This window comes from Micromesistius poutassou (genome assembly GCF_964030765.1).
Source record: "Micromesistius poutassou genome assembly, chromosome: 12".
NCBI classification, from domain to species: domain Eukaryota; kingdom Metazoa; phylum Chordata; class Actinopteri; order Gadiformes; family Gadidae; genus Micromesistius; species Micromesistius poutassou.
Window position 1 is genome coordinate 9,952,493 of NC_140282.1, and position 23,900 is coordinate 9,976,392.

Here is a 23,900-nt window from a genome sequence, read left to right on the forward strand (position 1 = left end):
AGGGAGGAAGAGGGGATCAGAGCCCTGTGATTAAGGCTAATGGAGGAGGCATTCAGTTCACACAGCACACTAATGATGGTGGAGGTGAAGGAGACAGGGGTAACATGAAAGAGAGGGAGAGAGAGAGAGTGAGAGAGAGAGAGAGAGAGACAGACAGACGGAGAAGAGATAGACAGAGACAGGTAGAGAGAGAGAGCGAGAGAGAGACAGAGACAGAGAAAGAGACAGGTAGAGAGAGAGAATTAGAGAGAGAGAGAAAGAGAGAAAGAGAGAGAGAGTGAGAGAGAGACAGACAGACAGAGAGAGAGAGACAGAGAATGAGACAGGTAGAGAGAGTACTAGAGAGAGAGAGAGAGAGGAAGAGAGAAAGAGAGAAAGAGAGAGAGAGCGAGAGAGAGAGAGAGAGAGAGAGAGAGAGAGAGAGAGAGAGAGAGAGAGAGAGATTTATGGCAGCCTCAACACGGTGGCAGGGCAACACTCTGGGACAGTTTTGTTCTCTCTCTCTTCGCAGGGGAAGAAGAATCTCCTTTCATCTCCCCCTTCTCCTCCTCCTCCTCCTCCTCTTGTCACACCGTCCCTCCTCCCCCCTCCTCCCCCCTGGGGTGAGAGACACTATTGTAGTGCTTAGGCTATGAACAGATAACCCCTAACACCCCCTCCCCCTCCTGCTCTAAGCACCACCTCCTCACACACACACACACACACACACACACACACACAAAGCATCCCCCCAACACACACACACACACACACACACACACACACACAAGCCCTATTACATAGCCTGGTCAAGCTGGGAATGTTGTGGCGTTATTTCACCTCGCCTTCTGTATAAAAAGTACAAACATGGAATGGGGGGGCCTATAGGTTCCACCTTTAGGTCAGCAGCAGAGGTGGTAACAAAAAATATATAAAAAAGAGTGAAACAGCATGGCGGGACAGGGGTGTGATGTTTGAATGACATGTTGTGTGTGCGACTCCATGCTCATCTTCAATTTCTCCTCCAACCATTTTCTGATCCGGCAAACGATTGCTCACACAAATCAAATTCGTTAAGCAGCAACAGGTTTGTACGACCCACGGCAACTTTGCTTGTTTTATGATGAGCATATTGTGCACACAGGTATCAGAGGCAACTCAAAACTCAGTTCACCTGGCATTATTGTTTGGAAAGCTGCTGATGCTGTTGTGTTACAGGCCACACCCCTGGTTTCCCAACACGTGTAAGAAACAATAGGTGGAGTTCAATCTGGCCCTGGATCCCTGGATCCAGACATCTGGCCTGCTGCCTCACCGTACAGCCAGAGAACCAGTCAGCCAGCCCACAAGTTAGTTGAGTCGGTTGTTTCCCGACCTCTGACCTTAGACGGAACACGAGGTTATCATCAAGACCATGCGGTTATGAACACATGCACGGAAATCTGCAACTGTTTCCGCAAAGTCATTGGTCCAGGAATTTGCGATCTTCGAATCCGACCAATGACAATCAACGGTTCAACTTTTGGTGATTTTTTTCGGCGGGAAACTGGGTTTGATGTTTTTCATGTGGATGTATCTTTTCTCAGTTCCCTAACCCGCCCCCATGGAGCAACAAACAGACACTGACCAAGATTAGTCCCAGTCACCTACCAGGGGGATAAACTCTGCGGCCCATCCCACACATCCATGCTCTAGTCTGACCCTTCTCATGACCAAGAGGTCAAAGGTCAGTCCAGATAACAATGTTTAAGCAAGACTTTGATGTGGGCGGTACTCCTTACACATACACACACACACTCATGCTGACACGCGCTCATGCATGAACACACTTATACACACACACACACACACACACACACACACACACACACACACACACACACACACAGCGATGGGCTCAGACTCAGTGGACACAAAGGGCCTGTCTTAGGGGTGAAAGGTCATTGTGAGAGAGGCCAGATAGGAACCTCAGGCTGTTTCTTTGCTGGACAGTCCCACATACCAGCCCCGCACACACGCAGAACACACACATGCACAACACACACACACACACACGCAGGAACAAACCAACACAGTGACCGTGCAGCTATTCAGTCTTTGTGTGAGCAGTCTGACCAGCAGCAGCCTCTGACCCCTTGTCCCAACAACCTCAATATAGGATCATATTACACAAACACACACACACACACACACACCACACTGCATCAGATCTCCTTATCAATGGGACTCAAGGCAAATCTCTAGTTTCCTGCCTGGCTACTTAGCCAACCAGCTAACCAGCCATCCAACCAACCAACTAACCAACAAGCTAACCAACCAGCAAAACAAACAGCTAACCAACCATCTAACCAACCAACTAAATAAGTCGCTAACCAACCATCTAACCAGCAATCCAACCAGCTAACCAGCCAAGCAAGCAAGCAACCAGTCAAAAAGTCTTCAAAAGCGTCTCTACCAATCTCCAACTGTCTTGTGAGGTACTCCAGCACACACTTGTTATATACATGTTACAGTTTGTATTCATTCATTTGTATTCCGTAAGAAGCACATCAACGTTTTCTGGATGTTCCAGGACTAACATAATTGGACGCACTGTCTGCACATGTTGGGGGATAACTGTGGGACACTAAAGCACCAACTCCTATATTTTTAAATGTGTCTCTGTCTGACGGTTATCCTACATCCCTGAAGCTTCTCTGGCTCTCTAGTCTTTCTATCTCCTTTAGTTTTTCATACAACTGCAAAAAGGCTTGTCTCCTCTCCAGTCTAATAAAGACAATAAACTGTTACTTGTGAAAAATTTGCAATGTAACCAAATTCCATGTAATTTCTGGTCACTTTATTTCTATGGATCCAACTTGCTTATAACACAATTATATTGCATTTCATGCAATTTTCTATTTATATACAATGACGAATGAGACTATATCTGTTATTGCAGTAAGAATTATACCTGGTGGTCCAATACATACAACTATTAATAAATAAATAAATGCATCGATAAATAAACTAAACTAATAACCAACTAATAAGCTAATTCATAAATAAATATATCAGATGAGCGAATAATTATTAAATAAAATAGGCATAAAACTGAGCAAATGAGACAGGTTCATTCATCCATATCAAATTGAGAAGAAATTGAATTTAGAAACTTAAAATTCAAGCTTATTGACATAATTTATTGAAAACACTATTTATCGGTAATAACGTAGGGTATGCATATAGGAGAAGTTATCAATACCATCCTGAAGTACTAAAGTTGAGATGCCTGTAGTCCAAGACCCATGGTCGAAGGTGTGTTATTATTTGATCACTTAAAGCAGTGCAGGACAGACACAGTATACTTCCCACTTTGTGTCCAGTAATTGAGTTATACGTTATGAGAATAATATCGCAGCATCACCGCACAGCAGCATAATAAAGTTTCCTGATCACTATGTTTACACCACGCATGCATTGCATTGGCTGGGTTTCACAGCCACGCAAAGCAGCTTTAATTAAAATACAAAGGTAGGAAGAACCGAAGCGTTAAGAAAAAAAACACTGAATAAGTTCAATGAATAGTCAACTGACTTACCTGATAAATTACAGTGCAGAGCCAAACGAGTAACAATTTTTTTCGGAACGGGAGGCAAGTCGGTACAACGTCCTTCTGCTGTGACTTCACGTCAGAACCTGAGGTTCTTCTGCCTGCAGGAGCCGCGTGTCGTCATCAGCTCTGTCCCTCTGCGGCCGAGAACAGGACCCTCCCCCCATTACCCAAATATGGCCTCGTCCGACCAGGGACGTGTTTAAAAAACCGGCGTGCTGGGTAATGCGCACACACACATGCACACACGCGCACACGCACAAATTCATTGCTGGAAAGACCGACTCAATGGCTCCCCCTTTCGAAATAATGTCAGTACTATAAATGATCCAATCAATTTATCTGAAAATTATTATTTAAAAAATATTTTATTTTTAAATGCATTAAAAAAAACAGTTAAGGGGGTCGCCGTCCCTCCGCTGCACGTCGGGCGACGGACAAGCCTGTCGTGATCTATTGCTTAAGTATAACCTGTTGCTTGAGTAAGGGGTTCATTTACGAATATAGTTGCCTATTTTGTAACATTTTACACATGATAACAAGCATGTGTCTCCTAATGGTACAAGTAGAGTTATCCTATGTTTACCATGTTTTTTAAATGCTTTGCTATTCAAATGCGCAACCTAAAAAATACAGGGCTCTGAAAGCGGGGATATGGCGCCTTCTGTCGGCTGCTCAACAAACGACCAGGAAATGACATGGAAGGGGTGTGTGTTGTGTTGACCATTTCTTCGAAATTCACATTGGGAAACAGCACCAGTGTGCTCTGTCAGTGCATCACGTGTATTATGATACGCGCCCGTTGATGTTTGCTGCAACCGCAGCGGAATCAGCAATCAGGATGTTCTGCTGTACTATTGATGCATCAGTGATGTTATGAAACAGCTGGACTCGATTGGACGCTCTGCAAAACATTAATTTCGGCACCGTGATTCATTCCAGTCATGTCAAAGCAGTGGACCTTAACGGAGCACGTTTAGGTACGTTTTAACTTTTGCGATTGCAGAATCCCTCAAGAATGACGGATACCTACAGTAATTTGAATTCGTTTTAGTTAGTAAATTGCATTATTCTCAACCTGTCACTAATTGCAGCGTCTACGGTGGTTCGTACATCAGTGTTGTGTGTGCGTTGATCATCTGTGAAGATGAGGAGTCGCAGTAATTCAGGAGTGAAGCTGGACATCTACGCCAGGCTTGTGCAGGAGACCATCCTTAACCACCAGGTAACATGAGAATAACACATCGTTATATAACAGCCATACCATGTATGTACCATAACAAGACAGGCGCTGACATACCTCAGGGTGTACCATGACATAACAACATATAAATAACTAATAACACATAACATATAGCATGCATATAAGGTAATACATATACCATATAAGGTAAACTATTTTAGTAATGTTGAATTGAAAGCAAATGGATGTTCATTATTGTTGAGCGAAACCTTATAAGCTACGAACATGAATATATTATTTTTTTGCACTTTATTCTCGTTAATTATCATACGATTTGAAAGAACATTTCACTGTAGGCTAGCCTATACAGCAGCCGGACAATGCATCAAATAAACAAATGCATGAGCAAAGTTCACGCTCCGAAATAGGCTGAGAACATTGAAGCCTTATCTAGAATCCACTTGAATTCCCACAGATGCACGCTAACCTGTATTGCATGCTGTTTGTTGTTTGTTGTGTGTGTGTGTGTGTGTGTGTGTGTGTGTGTGTGTGTGTGTGTGTGTGTGTGTGTGTGTGTGTGTGTGTACGCTTGCGTGTGTGTGCCTGCGTGCGTGTGTGTAATGTTTGTGTGTGCTCTTGCATGTGTGTATATTGTGTGTGTGTGTGTGTGTGTGTGTGTGTGTGTGTGTGTGTGTGTGTGTGTGTGTGTGTGTGTGTGTGTGTGTGTGTGTGTGTGTGTGTGTGTGTGTGTGTGTGTGTGTGTGCGTGCGCGAGCGAGTGTGCATGCGTGCGTGTTGTTTGACAGAACCCAGTGACAGGGCTGCTGCCTGCCAGCGCCCAGCAGAAGGACGCCTGGGTGCGGGACAACGTGTACAGCGTGCTGGCGGTGTGGGGCCTGGGCATGGCCTACCGCAAGAACGCAGACCGCGACGAAGACAAGGCCAAGGCCTACGAGCTGGAGCAGGTGTGTGTGTGGGAGGGGGAGAGGGAGGGAGGGGAGGTGTGGGAGGGAGGGAGAGGGAGTGGGAGGTGGAGGGAGGGAGGGGGAAGAATGGAAGGAGAGAGGGAGAAGGAGGGAGGGTAAGAGAGGGAGAAGGAGAGAGGGGTAGAGGGAAGACAATGGAAGGAGGGAGAAAGAGAAGGAGGACTGGAGGGGAAGAGCATAATAAGAGAGATATAGAGAAAGAAGGAAGGAGCGAGAGAGGGGAGGAAGGAAAGTGAAAGAGGGGGAGAGTGTGAGCCTATAGATGCATATCTGTGTGTGTGTTTGTTCAGCGATGGGTTCTGGGACACAGGGTGAACAACCCAGCAACAAGCCATGCTGATGAGTAGGTCGGTTGGAGTTGCACTCAGTCACAGTTTCTGTGTCAAAATATTTTCTAGTCGTTACGTACAGAATGGGTGAGACCAAGTTCAACACTTACTGTGAATTTGGAATGACCAGCCTTCACCACACACACACACACACAAACACACACACACACACACACACACACACACACACACACACACACACACACACACACACACACACACACACACACACACACACACACACAGACACACACACAGTTATTGTTATGTGACTCTTTCTTCTTCTGTACAGTGTGGTGTCACTGCTATCTACATCCAATATGTCATGTAATATATAATGATCTATAATGTTTATAACTGTGATGGGGTTTCCTCCTGTGCAGAGTGTGGTGAAGCTGATGCAGGGTCTTCTACAGTGTATGATAAGACAGGTTTGTGGATTTTATCTTGAAACTCTGCTCAGCACACTTCACAGAGGGTGTGTGTGAGAGATTGAAGGTCTTACATTGACCTGCCTACATGTGTGTGGCCTTTGATGGATACATTAAATGTCAGCTGATAAGCATCACATGACTAAAGTGTCCCGCCAGAACATGTTTGTGTTTGACTGATTATTGTTATCATTATTATTAGTATAATAATTTCCTTATTTTTGGTGTTGTTTCGCTGTCCCCTTTCGTAATTCTGGTGTGTGTGTGTGTTCATGCGTGTGTTTATGTGTCTGTTTCTGGCGGGTAGGTGGCCAAGGTGGAGAAGTTCAAGCACACCCAGAGCACCAAGGACTGCCTGCACGCTAAGTACCACACCCCCACCTGCGCCACCGTGGTGGGCGACGCCCAGTGGGGCCATCTGCAGGTCGATGCCACCTCCCTCTACCTCCTCATCCTGGCCCAGATGACCGCCTCGGGTACCTCATCACTTATTATAGTTAATAACGTAACGTAGTGCTACCTCCTCCTCATACTGGCTCAGATGATGGCCTCTTGTGGGATGTCATCACTCATAACTTATTACAGTTAATAACATAACATAGTACCAGTGTTTCCCACAGACCAGGTAGCAATGTGTGGTGCCCCCCTGCAGGGTTGGCAACTTTTGGTTTTTGGCCGGAGTGAGTCTCTGTAGAATCTTATAATGCTTTCATTGTAACAGGGTCCGCGGGTGGAATTGTTGATGGGGGGGAGTTGGGTTGCGGGCGGACAGGATTGTTGTGTTGGATTGCGGGCGGACGGGATTGTTGCGTTGGATTGCGTGCAGACGGGATTGTTGTGTTGGATTGCGGGCGGACGGGATTGTTGACGGGGGGAAGGGGGGGGAGGGTTAATAAAATAATATAAATAAATAAATTTATATTAAAAAACAAAAACAAAACAGAATCAATTTGTGGCGCTTGTTGTTGAATCTGTGGCGCTGCGCCACACATTGGTCTATGTATGGGAAACACTGTAGTACTAGCGTCTCCTGCTGGCTAAGATGACCGCCTCTGGTGGCATATCATCACTCATATCTTGTTATAGTTAACTCATTGGCTGCAACATAACTTAATACTACCTCTTCATACTGGCTGAGAAGTGGTGCTTTTGGTGTGATGTTATAATAATAATATCTCATAAAATGTATGAAAAACATACCTTGTCCTGACATAGCATGTCCTTGATGCTACCGCCTCCTGCAAGTTGGGGTGTCTAACCCCTACCGGCTCCTTAATACCATGTCTCTGAACTAACACTAACACTAAGTGAATGTTAACTGCCGCCGCAGGGCTCTGCATCATCTCCAACCTGGACGAGGTGGCCTTCATCCAGAACCTTGTCTTCTACATCGAAGCAGCATACAAAGTGGCCGTGAGTAGCACCGCTCTGCAGGAATAAGATAGTGTAGCCCAGACATTTGCAGGCTAGTCATGCAACCGACACTAATCATCCAATTGGTGCCAGGCAAGAGACATCACCCGGCCCCGATTTCAGCCAATCAGAAACCAGGATTGTAATAGCCAATCTTTTGCTGCAGATTCGGCTGTTTATGCTACAAATTAATTCATCATATCTACCCATCTATTATTGGTTGATGTATTGATGTCATGGCGTTTCTGCAGGATTTTGGGATGTGGGAGAGAGGAGACAAGACGAACCAGGGCATTCCTGAGCTCAACGGCAGCTCTGTGGGCATGGCCAAGGTATGATATAATAAACCCTCATTATAACAGTGCCTCCATTATCCCTGTGTTTATTTATGCATTGGGGATTATGCCTTATGTGTGTGTGTGTGTGTGTGTGTGTGTGTGTGTGTGTGTGTGTGTGCGCTTGCAGGCAGCTCTGGAAGCCATCGATGAGCTGGATCTGTTCGGGGCCCACGGGGGCCCCAGGTCCGTCATCCACGTCCTGCCCGATGAGGTGGAGCACTGTCAGGTATGGCCCTCACCGACTCTAGAGGGGTCAGAGCCTCAGCCTCTAGAGGGGTCAGAGCCTCAGCCTCTAGAGGGGTCAGAGCCTCAGCCTCTAGAGGGGTCAGAGCCTCAGCCTCTAGAGGGGTCAGAGCCCCCCAGCCTCTAGAGGGGTCAGAGCCTCAGCCTCTAGAGGGGTCAGAGCCTCAGCCTCTAGAGGGGTCAGAGCCCCCCAGCCTCTAGAGGGGTCAGAGCCTCAGCCTCTAGAGGGGTCAGAGCCTCAGCCTCTAGAGGGGTCAGAGCCTCAGCCTCTAGAGGGGTCAGAGCCTCAGCCTCTAGAGGGGTCAGAGCCTCAGCCTCTAGAGGGGTCAGAGCCCCCCAGCCTCTAGAGGGGTCAGAGCCTCAGCCTCTAGAGGGGTCAGAGCCTCAGCCTCTAGAGGGGTCAGAGCCTCAGCCTCTAGAGGGGTCAGAGCCCCCCAGCCTCTAGAGGGGTCAGAGCCTCAGCCTCTAGAGGGGTCAGAGCCTCAGCCTCTAGAGGGGTCAGAGCCTCAGCCTCTAGAGGGGTCAGAGCCCCTCAGCCTCTAGAGGGGTCAGAGCCTCAGCCTCTAGAGGGGTCAGAGCCTCAGCCTCTAGAGGGGTCAGAGCCTCAGCCTCTAGAGGGGTCAGAGCCCCCCAGCCTCTAGAGGGGTCAGAGCCTCAGCCTCTAGAGGGGTCAGAGCCTCAGCCTCTAGAGGGGTCAGAGCCTCAGCCTCTAGAGGGGTCAGAGCCCCCCAGCCTCTAGAGGGGTCAGAGCCTCAGCCTCTAGAGGGGTCAGAGCCTCAGCCTCTAGAGGGGTCAGAGCCTCAGCCTCTAGAGGGGTCAGAGCCTCAGCCTCTAGAGGGGTCAGAGCCCCTCAGCCTCTAGAGGGGTCAGAGCCTCAGCCTCTAGAGGGGTCAGAGCCTCAGCCTCTAGAGGGGTCAGAGCCTCAGCCTCTAGAGGGGTCAGAGCCCCTCAGCCTCTAGAGGGGTCAGAGCCTCAGCCTCTAGAGGGGTCAGAGCCTCAGCCTCTAGAGGGGTCAGAGCCTCAGCCTCTAGAGGGGCAGCTTTAATTTTTTTCGGTCAGCGTTCATTTTGAGATCTGACCCTAAGTGTAATCGAGAGACTCCAAACTAGACGCAGCCGCTGATCACGGACACAGGACTTGAGGGTGAGTCCAAGTGCGTAACCTCTCCTCCACCTCCCCTCCTCCTCTCCTCCACCTCCCCTCCTCCTCTCCTCCACCTCCCCTCCACCTCTCCTCCACCTCTCCTCCACCTCTCCTCCTCCTCTCCTCCACCTCCCCTCCTCCTCTCCTCCACCTCTCCTCCACCTCTCCTCCACCTCTCCTCCTCCTCTCCTCCACCTCCCCTCCTCCTCTCCTCCACCTCCCCTCCACCGCTCCTCCACCTCTCCTCCACCTCCCCTCCACCTCTCCTCCGCCTCTCCTCCGCCTCTCCTCCACCTCCCCTCCTCCTCTCCTCCACCTCCCCTCCACCTCTCCTCCACCTCTCCTCCTCCTCTCCTCCACCTCCCCTCCTCCTCTCCTCCACCCCCCCTCCGCCTCCAGGCCATCCTGTGCTCCATGCTGCCCCGGGCCTCCACCTCCAAGGAGGTGGACGCCGGCCTCCTGTCCATCATCTCCTACCCCGCCTTCGCCATCGAGGACCCCGAGCTGGTGGCTGTCACCAAGTCAGAGATCATCAGCAAGCTGCAGGTACCTGCTTGGTTCTGCTGAAAGTGCCCTGCTCTAGTCGGGTCTATCTATGGCTGTAGAGTTGGTTCTATCTCATTTTGTTGGGTTTTATTTCATTTTGTGTATATTAGGACTTTTACTGGGTTGTATTTTTTTATTGTACTTGATTCTAGATGGTTCTGTTTGGTTCTTCTGTATTTGATAATATTGATTATATTCTCTTTTGATTTCAGTTCAATTTGATTCTGTTCTATGCTATGGGTTCTGCTGTGTTGGGATTAGCGTGAATGTGTTTCAGCATGTCATTAATACGTCTCTCCTCTCCGCTGCTGAAGGGTCGCTACGGCTGCTGTCGCTTCATCCGAGACGGGTACCATTGTCCCAGAGAGGTGCAGTGGATCCTGGACATTATTGATATTATTAATTATACTATGTGATTATATAATACATGATTTCATTATTATTTATTCAGATGATTTAGTCATTTTAGCTGTTAAACACAATGGAAGCTTGGGAGTTCTTGGAGTTCATTCTGTGGGTTCTGGGAGTTCATCCTGTGTGTGTCTGTCTCTAAGGACCCGTCCCGGCTGCACTACGACCCGGCAGAACTCAAGCTGTTTGAGAACATAGAGTGTGAGTGGCCCGTGTTCTGGACCTACCTGGTGCTGGACGGGCTGTTCACTGGAGATCTGGTTCAGGTATGGGACCACTGTACCTGTTCTTATATTGTTTGCGGTCAGAGGAACATGTAGTTCCTCTGGTGGCCTATAGGTGGCTTGCTTGGTGATTGGATGCAGGAGAGTTTTAGCAGCCTGTGCTGTATCTGATTGACAGGTGCAGGAGTACGCAGAGGCCCTGGAGGGCATCCTGATCAGAGGGAAGAACGGAATCCGCCTCGTACCGGAACATTACGCCGTTCCTCACGAAAAGGTCAACATTGTCTTCTATCTGGTTCTGTTCTATTCCATTCTAGTCTAGGGTCAGTTATTATATTCTATGAATGTTAGAATGTTCTTGTCTGTGTTCTTGTATTATGTTCATGTATTTTATGTTATTCTATTCTATTCTATTCTGCTCTATCAACGTTAAGCAGTCAATCATGGTTGATTTCTAACATTTTCCCATGACTAGCCAAGGGTTCTATATACGTGTGTGTGTGTGTGTGTGTGTGGTGTGTGTGTGTGTGTGTGTGTGTGTGTGTGTGTGTGTGTGTGTGTGTGTGTGTGTGTGTGTGTGTGTGCGTGTCATTACAACGTGTTTTAAATGTATGTATGTTGAATAAACGTGTGTTGGTGTTTGCAGATCGAGGAGGAGTACCTCACCCCCCACACGGTGGACAGAGTGGCGCTGGGTCAGCTCCCTCACATGTGGGGACAGTCTCTCTACATCCTGGGCCGGCTGCTAGCCGAGGTAGCTAGCTATTAGCTCATCACTGTTTAACATGAAATACGACTTTGAAAGTACGACTATTAGAGGGTCATTTGGGCTGTGATTCATTCTCTGAGGCTTGTACTTGTCATGTTAATGTGGAATATTTAAAAAAGTCCTGCCATGCCCCAGAGAGGGGAGGACTTTTATTTTGCTAACCTTTGTAACCTTGTTTCAGGGTTTCCTGGCCCCAGGAGAGGTGGACCCCCTCAACAGAAGGTTCTCCACCAACTTCAAGCCAGACGTTGTGGTGCAAGGTCTGTAGCGCACACTTCCTGTCCAGTCTGTACTTAAGTGTGTTCAGGTATTTGTCTATGTGCTCTTATATTTTTTTAATATATTTTTATATGTGTTTGTTATTGTATTTGTATGTTTGTGTGTGTTTTATATATAATATGTGTGTATTATAATGATTGAGGTTGTTTCTAATATGTGTGTGTGTGTGTCCAGTGTGTGTGTTGGCTGAGTCCGAGGAGATCAAGGAGCTGCTGAGGGAGCATGGCATCGTGGTCCAGACGGTGTCCGAGGTCCTCCCCATTCGGGTGATGCCCGCTCGCATCCTCAGTCACATCTACGTCAAGCTGGGTACCAGACACTCAGCACATGTACACCTCCACTCACATCTACTGTACCTCAAGCTGGGTACCAGACACTCAGCACATGTACACCTCCACTCACATCTACTGTACCTCAAGCTGGGTACCAGACACTCAGCACATGTACACCTCCACTCACATCTACTGTACCTCAAGCTGGGTACCAGACACTCAGCACATGTACACCTCCACTCACATCTACTGTACCTCAAGCTGGGTACCAGACACTCAACACCCAACACATGTACACCTCCACTCACATCTACTGTACCTCAAGCTGGGTACCAGACACTCAACACCCAACACATGTACACCTCCACTCACATCTACTGTACCTCAAGCTGGGTACCAGACACTCAACACCCAACACATATACACCTCCACTCACATCTACTGTACCTCAAGCTGCGTACCCAACCGAACACAATCCCTGTCGCCAATCCTTTATTACATGACCTGCCTGCATTGGGCCTGAAATGTGTGTTGATCTTCAAGGGACTGTATGCTTTAACTGAATTACTTTTAACTTTTGTAATAGATTATGTTCAACTAATAGGAAAAGTAGTTCTGAATATTATTCCTAAATAAGTTCTTGGAATAATTTATTTGCTTGCTTTATTTGTTTGTTTCTGTGTATTCTGTGTGAGGGTTTATTGTCCTTTTCATGCTGTCCTTATCTGTAACCTTGACATTGTTTTTGCTTTTAAAGGCTCTTTAAAAATAGATTTTTTACCGAAATGAGAATTAAAATAAAGGTTTAATGAATCACTGGGAGGGTGTGTGATAGTACTGGTGTGTGTACTGCATTGGTTTGTGTAATGGTCCTGGTGATGTGTTGGTGTGTGTGTGTGTGTGTGTGTGTGTGTGTGTTTGTGTGATAGTCCTGGTGATGTGGGTTGGTACGTGTGTGTGATGGACCTGGTGATGTGTGTTGGTGTGTGTGTGTGATCGTCATGGTGACGTGTGTACTGTGTTGGCCGGTCTCCAGGGAACTGTAAGAAGCTGGGCTTGAGTGGCAGACCGTACCGACACATCGGGGTGCTGGGCACCTCCAAGATGTACCAGATCAGAGACCAGAGCTACACCTTCACCCCCCAGGTACAGCGAGGTCCCCACTCCCCATCATCACAGCTCTTTACCTCGCCTATCCCTTACTGTAGTCTGTCTGACAGGGGACATCACATGGATGTGGGTTGAGCCAATCAGAAACAATGGTTCTGATAAGCATTGTTTGGAGCTGTGCTCTTGTGTGTCTGTCCGTTCCCAGCATGCCTCATGTTCAAACTGTTTGAATCTAATTCTATACATTTATGATATGCCTTCTGTTGTTTCAGTGACCCATTGTTCACCTCTTCTTCTTATCTTAGCATATCATTTTATTGTTTTGTCTGTCTATCTATCTCTTACTCTCTTTCTCCCCCCTTCTCTCTCTCTCTTTCTCTCTCACTCACTCACTCACTCACTCACTCACTCACACTCTCTCTCTGTCTCTCTCTAGTTCCTGGACCAGCGCCACTTCTACCTGGCGTTGGACAACCAGATGATCGTGGAGATGCTGCGTACAGAGCTGGCCTACCTGTCCGCCTGCTGGAGGATGACGGGACGTCCCACACTCACCTTCCCCATCACCAGGAGCATGCTCAGTAAGACCCTCCCCTTCCTCCTATCACCAGGAGCATGCTCAGTAAGACCCTCCCCTTCCTCCTATCACCAGGAGGATGCTCAGTAAGACCCTCTCCTTCCTCCTATCACCAGGAGCATGCTCAGTAAGACCCTCTCCTTCCTCCTATCACCAGGAGCATGCTCAGTAAGACCCTCCCCTTCCTCCTATCACCAGGGGCATGCTCAGTAAGACCCTCCCCTTCCCTATCACCAGGAGCGTGCTCAGTAAGACCCTCTCCTTAGTAAAGTATAGATAATAATTCATATTTCCATTTGTGAAGAAAATACAAAAATACAAAATAAAAGAATAGTCCTGTTTTCCCCCTCTTCTTATCTGCCGGATGGTACAGTCTGATTAGCCGGTCATTCTTATTCTTCATGTACTTTATGTACGTCATGTATTTCCTGTCCAGCTGAAGATGGCGACGCGGTGGACCCCTGCATCCTGTCCACCCTGAGGAAACTACAGGATGGATACTTTGGAGGTGCCAGGTGAGTGTAATACAGTGTAATATTGTGTTTTTATGTATATATATATTATGCATGCGTGTGTGTGTGTATATATTTATGTGTGTGTGTTTGTCTGTGCGTGTGTATAATTGCTATGTGTGCCTGTGATGTCAGGGTGCAGACAGCCGACCTGTCCAGCTTCCAGACCACTTCCTTCCACACACGCCTCAGCTTCCTGGACGGAGAGACGGACGATGGCCTGCTGGACGACGAGGAAGAGGAGGACGACGAGGAAGAGTCCTGCCAACGCCCCGGTAGGAAGAGACATAGACCATCGCTGTGGTCCTCTCGCTTCTTTTTACATTCCTGGAACGAGTTGATGATTATTAATTAGATGGCTCATATGTGATCATTTCTTTATGGAAATTAACTTTTGGGGACGGGATCATAAACCTCTAGGATCCAACGTCTAGGCTCTTGTTTTACACAGAACACTTCTAACAGCTGGGGGCGGCCATTCTGTTTGTCGTTTTGCTCACCGCTTTAGCTTTTAAGCTCCCTGCTTTAGGGAGCGTCTTGTGTTTTCCGCAAAGAAAAGCCGAAAAATAAATGTAATTGAATAATAACAGCCTACATGTTCATTCCCTTCTTCTGTAACTGAAAAGGCATACCACACCCTGACCTCCATCCATGCCCCTGCTCTGCCCCCCCCCCCCCCTCCCCTCCTCCCAGGGCGCTCCCAAGGGGTCCTGGACCAGTACCTCACCCAGCTGCTCCACAGCACCACCTCCAGGTGCCACCTCCCTCCCCTCCAGGGGGGGCAGCACCACGTCTTCAGCGCCGAGCACACCACCAGGGACATCCTGTCGCTCATGGCCCAGGTCCAGGGCATCAGCATGCCCAGTGAGAGCCTATACACGGACTGTGAACTATTAGTGAACACAGAGGTTCCTATATGTAGACTGTACACATGGATGATCTTGTATAGTATGTATAGGACCCTGTTAATACTGGTCACTTGGCAGCAGTGGGATATACTGTATTCATAAGCTCTGCTTTTGTGTTGGTGTGTGTGTTTGTGTGTGTGCTTGTATGCTTTTGTGCTTACTTGTGTGTGTCTGTGTGTTTTTGTATGCTTTTGTGCTTACGTGTGTGTGTGTGTGTGTGTGTGTGTGTGTGTGTGTGTGTGTGTTTAGAGTCCTCCATGTATCTCCCTGTGGTTCCCATCCTGAAAAAGAATCGTAGATCACTCAACCTTCTGGATGTTCCTCATCTTCCTTCTCACCCCCAGCAGGCCGGGAGCAGCAAGCAGCACACAGTAGGACCAGGCTTAATGGCTACCTTTAGATGCTCTTAAAGGGACGGTACAACCAGACCTGGGGAAATCCTAAAGTCACTTAAAGGGCCGGTAGTACCAGACCTGGGGGCTTGCTATAGAAGCTCTTAAAGAGCCAGTGAACCCCAAATCACTTTTTTTTGTTTTAAACATGATCATTTGTCTTATTGTATATGATCGTCAACATAGTAATCTAAGCAATTTTATCGCTGTTACTGAAATAAGTCCCCAATTTGGAGAAAAACGTTTTTGCCATTCTCCCCGAAACACTGTGAACGTTCCACACAGACCTAGGGGCTTCCTATATAGGCTCTTAAAGGGGAAGAAGGACCTTTATAGATCACCTGTATGCTTCTCATATTGTTCTCCTGGTGGTCCCAGGCAGACCTGCACCTGCCCAAGGACGCCCAGGGGAGGACGGACTTTGCGGGGCTGGTGAGGCAGCTCAGAGCGTGTCCCACGCTGCAGGACCAGGCAGACATCCTCTATGTGCTCTACCTCATGAAGTACGTACACACACATACGTACACACACATGCACACACACACACACACATGTAAGCACAAAAGCATACAAAAACACACAGACACACACAAGTAAGCACAAAAGCATACAAGCATACAAGCACACACACAAACACACGATGTATTTCATTACACTTTGAAATGCGCTTGGTTAGTGGTTAAAAACGCTGTCTTTTATGCTGTTTTCCCGAACTCTGAAACAGTGTTAAATACAGCGTTAAATATAACGTTAAATACAGCGTTAAATACAGTGTTAAATACAGCGTTGTGATAACAGTCAAAGAGCTCCTCTTCTTAATATTCGCAGCCAGTAATTACGAACCTTCCTCATCCAATCTACGATTGATCAGACCGCACCAATCGATCGCTGATCTTTCCATTATTCCCCGGCTCTACATGAGTTAACAATTAATGAATCAAACCAATATTCCAATAATCACAGAGTTAAGTTAATCCCTTACTGTGTTGATGTCTGATCCAGAGGAGCTGATTGGGTGGTGGAGCTGTCGGGCCCCGGGCGGGGCGGGCCCAGCGTGAGCTCCCTGCTGGAGGAGCTCTACGTTCAGGCTGGGATCTGCAAGGACTGGGGCCTCATCAGATACATCTCCGGCATCCTGCGCAAGAGGGTGGAGGTCCTGGCGGAGGTGAGCCACGTGCTGCACCTGGAGTGCTTTAGTAGTTTCAATGGAACTACCCGTATGTCCTTGCCTTTTTCCTTCTATGGACGTCCAGTGGACCATTGCTCTGGACTTTTTTGACGCTTTTATTGTGTTGTTTGTCATCTTGTACCTGTGTATGTCGTCTCCCATGTCTTTGTGATGTGATACAGTTTAAGGCTTGATTCCCCTTGAATCACTGAAGAAGAAGAAAATTTCTTTTTTTAAAACGGCTCTGATACAAATTAAGTTGTATCAAACATTAGACATAGCGCCATATTGCATTTCATATGTGTGTGTGTGTGTGTGTGTGTACAGGCCTGTACAGATCTGGTCTCCCATCACAAGCAGCTGACTGTAGGCCTTCCGCCCGAGCCCAGAGAGAGAGTTATCACTGCGTGAGTCACCGTCCTGATCATAATCACAAGTCTATGGTTTCAGCAGCGCCAACGATCTCTGGTCGTATGAAAGCTACCGCTCATGCACGATATGTGTGTCACACAAAGAAATGTTCCATCCCTCTCTGCTCCCTCCCCACGTCTCTCCACCATTGAGAAGTGTTGCATTCACACACCTGTTCAGAAATGAGTCATGAGCGCTCTAAAATCAGAATGGTCTCGTACAGACGCACGCGCAATGTCAACCTCAATAGATATTCTCCTAGCTCGTTTCACTTACCAAAAGCTGATGGATGGCTGATGAATTCCTCATTCCACTTCCTGTCTCTCTCTAGTCCACTTCCTCCTGAAGAGCTGAACAATGTGATCTACGAAGCCAGCGGTCAGGACATCAGTATCGCTGTACTCACTCAGGTATACGATACAACAACAATGTACAAATACACTACGGTACTATAGAACCGCTCTTCTATACTACACAACTATTTTATATAACTACCCTACTATACTATAAAACTAGAATAACACAACGGCTGTAACTGACATTACTGCTATTACTTCTGGCACTTTGGGAAACATGGGTGTGGTGGAAAAACAGATAATTCTAGTCAATATTGCCATCCTTCCACCATATGCACAGTTAATCGTGGCGACATTGTGGCCACCAAAAGCTTTCCATCTCAGTCAAATTTCAAACAAACTTAGTTGAAATGTATTCTCTCTGATGTTCGACTAAAACATTGACAGCTCTACGACCTGGAGTTGTGACTCCTGATTTATTCTGTCGCGTTGTTATTTTTGGAAACTGGGTCGTTCGGATTTGGGATGTTTAGTTTGAGCTGCTCCAATTTGAATTGATTGCATGCTTTGGTGGTTGTCAGACAAACTTGTGGCTCTGGGGAAAAGCGTCTGCTGATGGCATCCCTTAACTCACCAGCGGGGTCAGCCAACTCAGGATTGGGTGGCTTGTAACCGGCAGGTCGCTGGGTCGAGCAACCTTCCGGCACCTTGAGTGCCGAAGGTGTCCCTGAGCAAGACACCTCACCCTAACTGCTCCCGACGAGCTGGCTGTCGCCTTGTATGGTTGACCCCGCCGTTGGTGTGTAAATGTGTGTATGAACCGTTGCATGTCGCTTTGAAAAACAGTGTCTGCTGAAGGCCGTAAATGTAAATGTAACGATCATCAACGATCAAATGTAAGCGATCTTGTTCTCGTACTGCCCTGCAGGAGATCATGGTGTACCTGGCCATGTACGTGCGCTCGCAGCCCGCTCTGTTCGGAGACATGCTGCGTCTGCGCATCGGCCTCATCATGCAGGTGATGGCCACGGAGCTGGCCCGCAGCCTGCACTGCTCTGGTAGGGCGCGCGCGCGCACACACACACACACACACACACACACACACACACACACACACACACACACACACACACACACACACACACACACACACACATACACATATACATGCAGCCTGGACTGCTCTGGGAGGGTGTGCGCACACACACACACACATACATTCACATGAGGGTGACGTGTAACTTGAGGTCTGTTACTGAGGGTGACGTGTAACTTGAGGTCTGTTACTGAGGGTGACGTGTCCGGTAACTTGAGGTCTGTTACTGAGGGTTATGTCTCCATGTTCCAGGGGAGGAGGCGTCAGAGAGCCTGATGAGCCTCAGTCCCTTCCACATGAAGAACCTCCTGCACAACATCCTCAGTGGGAAGGAGTTTGGAGTGGAGAAGAGCAGTGAGTCCGCCTGTCTGTCAGTCTACCTCCCGGTCCTCCTGAAAGGCCCGTCCGTCTCTCTTTGCCTGTCTGCATGTCTTTCTGTCTGTCTCTTTGTCTGTCTGCATGTCTGTGCGTTTGTCTCTTTGCCTGTCTGCATGTCTTCCAGTCTGTCTCTTTGCCTGTCTGCATGTCTTTCTGTCTGTCTCTTTGCATAGCTGCATGTCTGTTTGCCTGTCTGACTGTCGTCTTTCAATCTGTTGCCTTGTCTCTGTTTGTTTGTCTATCTGACTGTCTTGTCCTGCTTGTCCGTCAGTCTGCCTCTATTTGTTTACCTCTCTCTCTGTCCCTTTACTGGAAGCTTCCAGAGAGCTAGCCATTAGTTACCAGCAGTGGGGCTTTGAGTACCATTATTTCTCTCACCCCCTTCTCCTCTCCCCAGTGCGGCCCATCCAGTCCACGGCCACCAGCCCGGCCATCTCCATCCACGAGCTGGGCCACACGGGCGCCACCAAGACGGAACGCAGCGGGATCCGCAAGCTGAAGAGCGAGATCAAACAGGTGGGTCGACTCGTGACCGGAAGGTCGCTAGTTCGATCCCTGACTCCTCCTAGCTGAGTGTTGATGTGTACCTGAGCAAGACACCTACTCCTAACTGCTCCTGGTGAGCTGGCTGTCGCCTTGCATGGTTGACTCCACCGTCGGTGTGTGTGTATGAACCGTTGTAAGTCGTTTTGGATAAAAGTGTCTGCTAAATGCCCTAAATGTAAAATGTGGGCCCTCACATCAGTGGGGACAGACTCAGATACTACTAATGTGACTATGTGTGTGTTTAATATCACACATACTGGTTAAAGCAATGGGTATCCGATCCAGAACCTATGCTAGACTGCAGAACAAGCTGTGAAAAAGTTAGGAAAGTGTGATTATGTGTTACTCCATGTCTCTTGTCTGTAGGTTAAACATGTTTATGATGTATAATGTGTATTATTTGTAATTCAGTAACACTGTGCCTGGTTCTGTCTACAGTTGGATGACTCTCGACCTCTCAGTGTGGGTACAGTTCGGTATCTCTTGTAGGCATGCTGTCATCCCGGTAACTCTTTGTAGTCATGTGGTTGTCATGGTAACTCTTATGGGCATGTGGTCGCTATGGTAACTCTCGCGGGCATGTCATTCTCATCTCTGACTTTAACATTGGAATCATACATTTTGCGGAGTGGCGTCCTTCGTAAAGACAGCGGTGGTCATGGAAATCGTGCAAAACAGGGATTGCTCTTTCCTGACTGGGTCAGTCTGTCTTCCTCCATCTCCACTCTGTTCACCCTCAGGGCTTCGGCGGTCATTCCATTGGTAGCAATTACATGTCTCACGGCTCCACGGTAAATCTCTCATCCCATCACGTGGATACATGCCATGCATCACATGACCTAAAAATAACATTCTATACATCACATGACCTCCTGATATATACATCACATGACCTACCCATTACATTAAATACATCACATGACCTACTGATTACATTCTATACATCACATACCCAACTACCCAACTCTCGCATGACCTTCTGATTACATTCTGTGCATGAAATGACCTTCTGATTACATTCATTAACCTACCTGTTCAGGTCTGACTCAGACCCAAACATGCAGCATGCTTTTAACATTCTTACAAATAATATTCTAGCTAATATAATAACTACAGTACTTGTGCCTTTTGTTTGCAAGTATTATTTCATTTTGTAGTTCTAGGAAGGTGCTGTAGGTACACTTATAACAAAGAAATCACTGCTACGTGAATAAAACTAAAATTCATACCTGCAGCACCTTTAACTGGAATGTTTCTTGTTTTGCACAATCTATCAATCAGTGTATTAGTCATAACCTGAAGCCTGGGAACCACACTCCTTAAAATGTTCAATATTAAAATCTCTTCCTCATATCCTCTCTTCCTTCCTCCCATTTTCTCTCTCTCTCTCTCTCTCTCTCTCTCTCTCTCTCTCTCTCTCTCTCTCTCTCTCTCTCTCTCTCTCTCTCTCTCTCTCTCTCTCTCTCTCTCTCGCCCCCTGCCAGCGCTGCAGTAGCCCCTCTACCCCCAGTGGGATGATGTCCCCGGTGGGCGGGGACCCCGGGGACATGCAGCTGAGCTGGGAGGAGACCCAGGGCCAGTGGCTGCGGCGGCGCCGGCTGGACGGGGCAATCAACAGGGTGCCCATGGGCTTCTACCAGAAGGTGTGGAAGATCCTGCACAAGTGCCACGGCCTGTCCATCGACGGCTACGTCCTGCCATCCTCCACCACCCGGGAGGTCAGACTGAGTTTACTGTGAACGATCGTAGTTTATCGGCAAGAAAACCCAGCGTAGAGAACCCTAATGAGAAGCAACGTAGTACAATGTTTACAAAAGTGTTTAAATTGTTAATGGATGGGTTGTGGCTCCAAACCCAAATGTCACAATGTACACTACAGATTAGGTGTACCACTAAATTGTCATCAAGACCTTTCGCTAACCAACTTGTATGCAAACGGTAAATAAAACCCTTGTGTATAACCAACGGTACCGGTAACGGTACTTGTCCTTGTGTGTCAAGAAAAGTTGCCACTAGTCACTCACTCACGGTTTAGGTTTCAAAACATAAAACATCCTGGCAGTCAACACTTACAACATACTCCAAAAGCGGCCCCAGATGTTAAAACATGTGTGTGTGGATCCCTATCAGTGCTGTTCTCACGCGTCCCCCCTCTGTGCTGACAGATGACGGAGGGAGAGATCAAGTTTGCGGTGCAGGTGGAGTCGGTGCTGAACCACGTGCCCCAGCCGGAGTACCGGCAGCTGCTGGTGGAGGCGCTGATGATCCTGGGGCTGCTGGCTGACGTGGGCGTGGCCAACATCGGGGGCATCATCCACGTGGACCGCATCCTCCACATGGCCAATGACCTCTTCCTGACCGACCAGGTGCGCTCGCCGCCACTGTGCTTGGGTGGCTTGTTGGCCTCGATTGTAACCTCATTTTATCAGTTTCCATGAGCCGGCGTGAACCAGTGATCATGGCCCTCGCTGCCTACGGCGGTTTGTGGTGTGACGTTCATCTCTGTCTGGTGGGCTGTCTACGCACTCCATGAACGGCCTATCACGGAGACGTTGATGATATGTAGCCTACTCTGTGTCACAAAAAAAGTAAAGGGTTTTAATAGTAAAGCCCTTCATTTTTCGTGACACGCACGTTTTCTGTCTGGGATTGATAAAGTACCAGTTGATCCCATTTAATACACGATTATAACGATTATATTAATACTGTTTACCTTGAGTTGCTCTTTAACGAGCTGTACTGTAATTCACTGCAAGAAACTTTGGATGAAAGCATCTGCTAATCAACTCATATTATATTTCCATATTTTGTGTCATATTTACACAGAAATCCCAGGGTGCCAACGAGTACTTCCTGGAGAAGGACCCGGCCACAGGGATCTGTAACTTCCTGTACGACAGCGCCCCCAGTGGCAGCTACGGCTCCATGACCTACCTCTCCAAGGCAGCGGTGGCCTATGTCCAGGACTTCCTGCCCACTTCCAGCTGCATGATGCAGTAAGAGTGCGACGGCCCAAAGTGATTGTTTTTAGAGAAACCTATTTAATGTTTAATTCCTATTTAAACCGTTACCTCTATGAATATTAATAAAGGTTGTCTCCTGAATAACAATGTAACATTACAGTGTATTAGCAGTATAAATTTTATGTCGGTGTGACTAAAGCAGAATATGTGCTTGTTTGGGAAATTAATCTGTTGTTTGTAAGTGTTTCATTATTATACTGGTTGCAACCCAATATACCACTACCTTGAAATGTATGTTTGTCCGCTATTTGGTTTACTGTACACTGTATGAAAATGAATCTTTGAATTTTTAGCTACTGATCCCAATGTGAATGTCTGATACCTTTTAATGTTCAGCTTGTGCTTCATAAAATATTGACATGCTAGTGTATGCTAGTGTGCTTTAAACGGTCACACATGTTGTTCATCACTGCAAATTGTTCATATATAATATGTATATAAAGAACAATGCAATTCTAATCCATGTGAGATTCCACAGGCTGCCTCAAACATAGATTTCATGTTAATGAACATGGAAGTACATGGTCATACAAGCGCATAGCATGACTATTCTGGCCAGTGGTCAAAGAACATAGATCTAGGGCTAATACTACTGCCATGGGTCATGAGCAAGGCGCCGGCTGGCTGAGTACCTTTGTAACCTGAAGGAAACTTGATAAACAATAGACCATGTTTGTTTGATATTTTATCCTTCAAGGCAGAATATAATTGTTTAATATGCTGTAATACATATAAGGTGCTGACATATATAGATTATCTAGTATTTATGATAATGCAGATAAAATGTGTATTTAACATTACCATATATAGGTTAATATTTTTTTATGAACATACTTGTACTGGGGTTGTGTGTGGTCATTAAATAAAACATCTGTCCAAATGTGTGGCTGAGATTTGAGAGATCTATACTTTGGTGACAATTATTCAATTTGAATGGTTCTATTAACAAACAAATGTTTCTAAAGGTGTAAACATTCTAACCACAATTGTCAACTATAAGAGGTCCTTTTTGTCTAGTTAGTCTCTATCTCTGGCTGGTTAGTGTTGCTTGTTGTCTAGTTAGTATCTCTGGCTGGTAAGAGCTCCATGTTGTCTAGTTGGTATCTCTGGCTGGTTAGTGGTCCTTGTTGTCTAGTTAGTATCTCTGGTTGGTTAGTAGTCCTTGTTGTCTAGTTAGTATCTCTGGCTGGTTAGTGGTCCTTGTTGTCTAGTTAGTATCTCTGGTTGGTTAGTAGTCCTTGTTGTCTAGTTAGTATCTCTGGCTGGTTAGTGGTCCTTGTTGTCTAGTTAGTATCTCTGGTTGGTTAGTGGTCCTTGTTGTCTAGTTAGTCTCTCTGGCTGGTTAG

General features: G+C 47.2%; 1 protein-coding gene across 3 annotated transcripts; it reads left to right on the forward strand.

Annotated features, from left to right (window-relative positions):
* The first annotated feature begins 4,377 nt into the window (after window positions 1-4,377).
* Window positions 4,378-23,408, forward strand: LOC311356309 (phosphorylase b kinase regulatory subunit alpha, liver isoform-like). Of its 3 annotated transcripts, XM_084476078.1 has the most exons (32): window positions 4,378-4,551; window positions 4,666-4,796; window positions 5,560-5,718; window positions 6,452-6,499; window positions 6,807-6,975; window positions 7,830-7,912; window positions 8,164-8,244; window positions 8,378-8,476; window positions 10,036-10,182; window positions 10,497-10,550; window positions 10,737-10,859; window positions 10,996-11,091; window positions 11,464-11,571; window positions 11,768-11,846; window positions 12,040-12,174; window positions 13,174-13,283; window positions 13,684-13,828; window positions 14,261-14,339; window positions 14,472-14,611; window positions 15,030-15,200; window positions 15,494-15,615; window positions 16,015-16,139; window positions 16,639-16,801; window positions 17,132-17,211; window positions 17,547-17,625; window positions 18,440-18,569; window positions 18,860-18,961; window positions 19,383-19,501; window positions 20,272-20,322; window positions 21,016-21,249; window positions 21,697-21,897; window positions 22,358-23,408. In XM_084476078.1, exons 2-32 carry the CDS (start codon window positions 4,719-4,721, stop codon window positions 22,529-22,531), a joined length of 3,684 nt encoding a protein of 1,227 aa, XP_084332204.1. In that variant the 5' UTR covers window positions 4,378-4,551; window positions 4,666-4,718; the 3' UTR covers window positions 22,532-23,408. The 3 variants fall into 3 exon arrangements, with proteins under 3 accessions (XP_084332204.1, XP_084332206.1, XP_084332205.1); XM_084476080.1 differs by lacking the exons at window positions 21,016-21,249; window positions 21,697-21,897; window positions 22,358-23,408 and having other exon boundaries at window positions 19,970-20,405; XM_084476079.1 differs by lacking the exons at window positions 20,272-20,322; window positions 21,016-21,249; window positions 21,697-21,897; window positions 22,358-23,408 and adding an exon at window positions 19,970-19,992 and having other exon boundaries at window positions 19,383-19,604.
* Window positions 23,409-23,900: the final 492 nt, after the last annotated feature.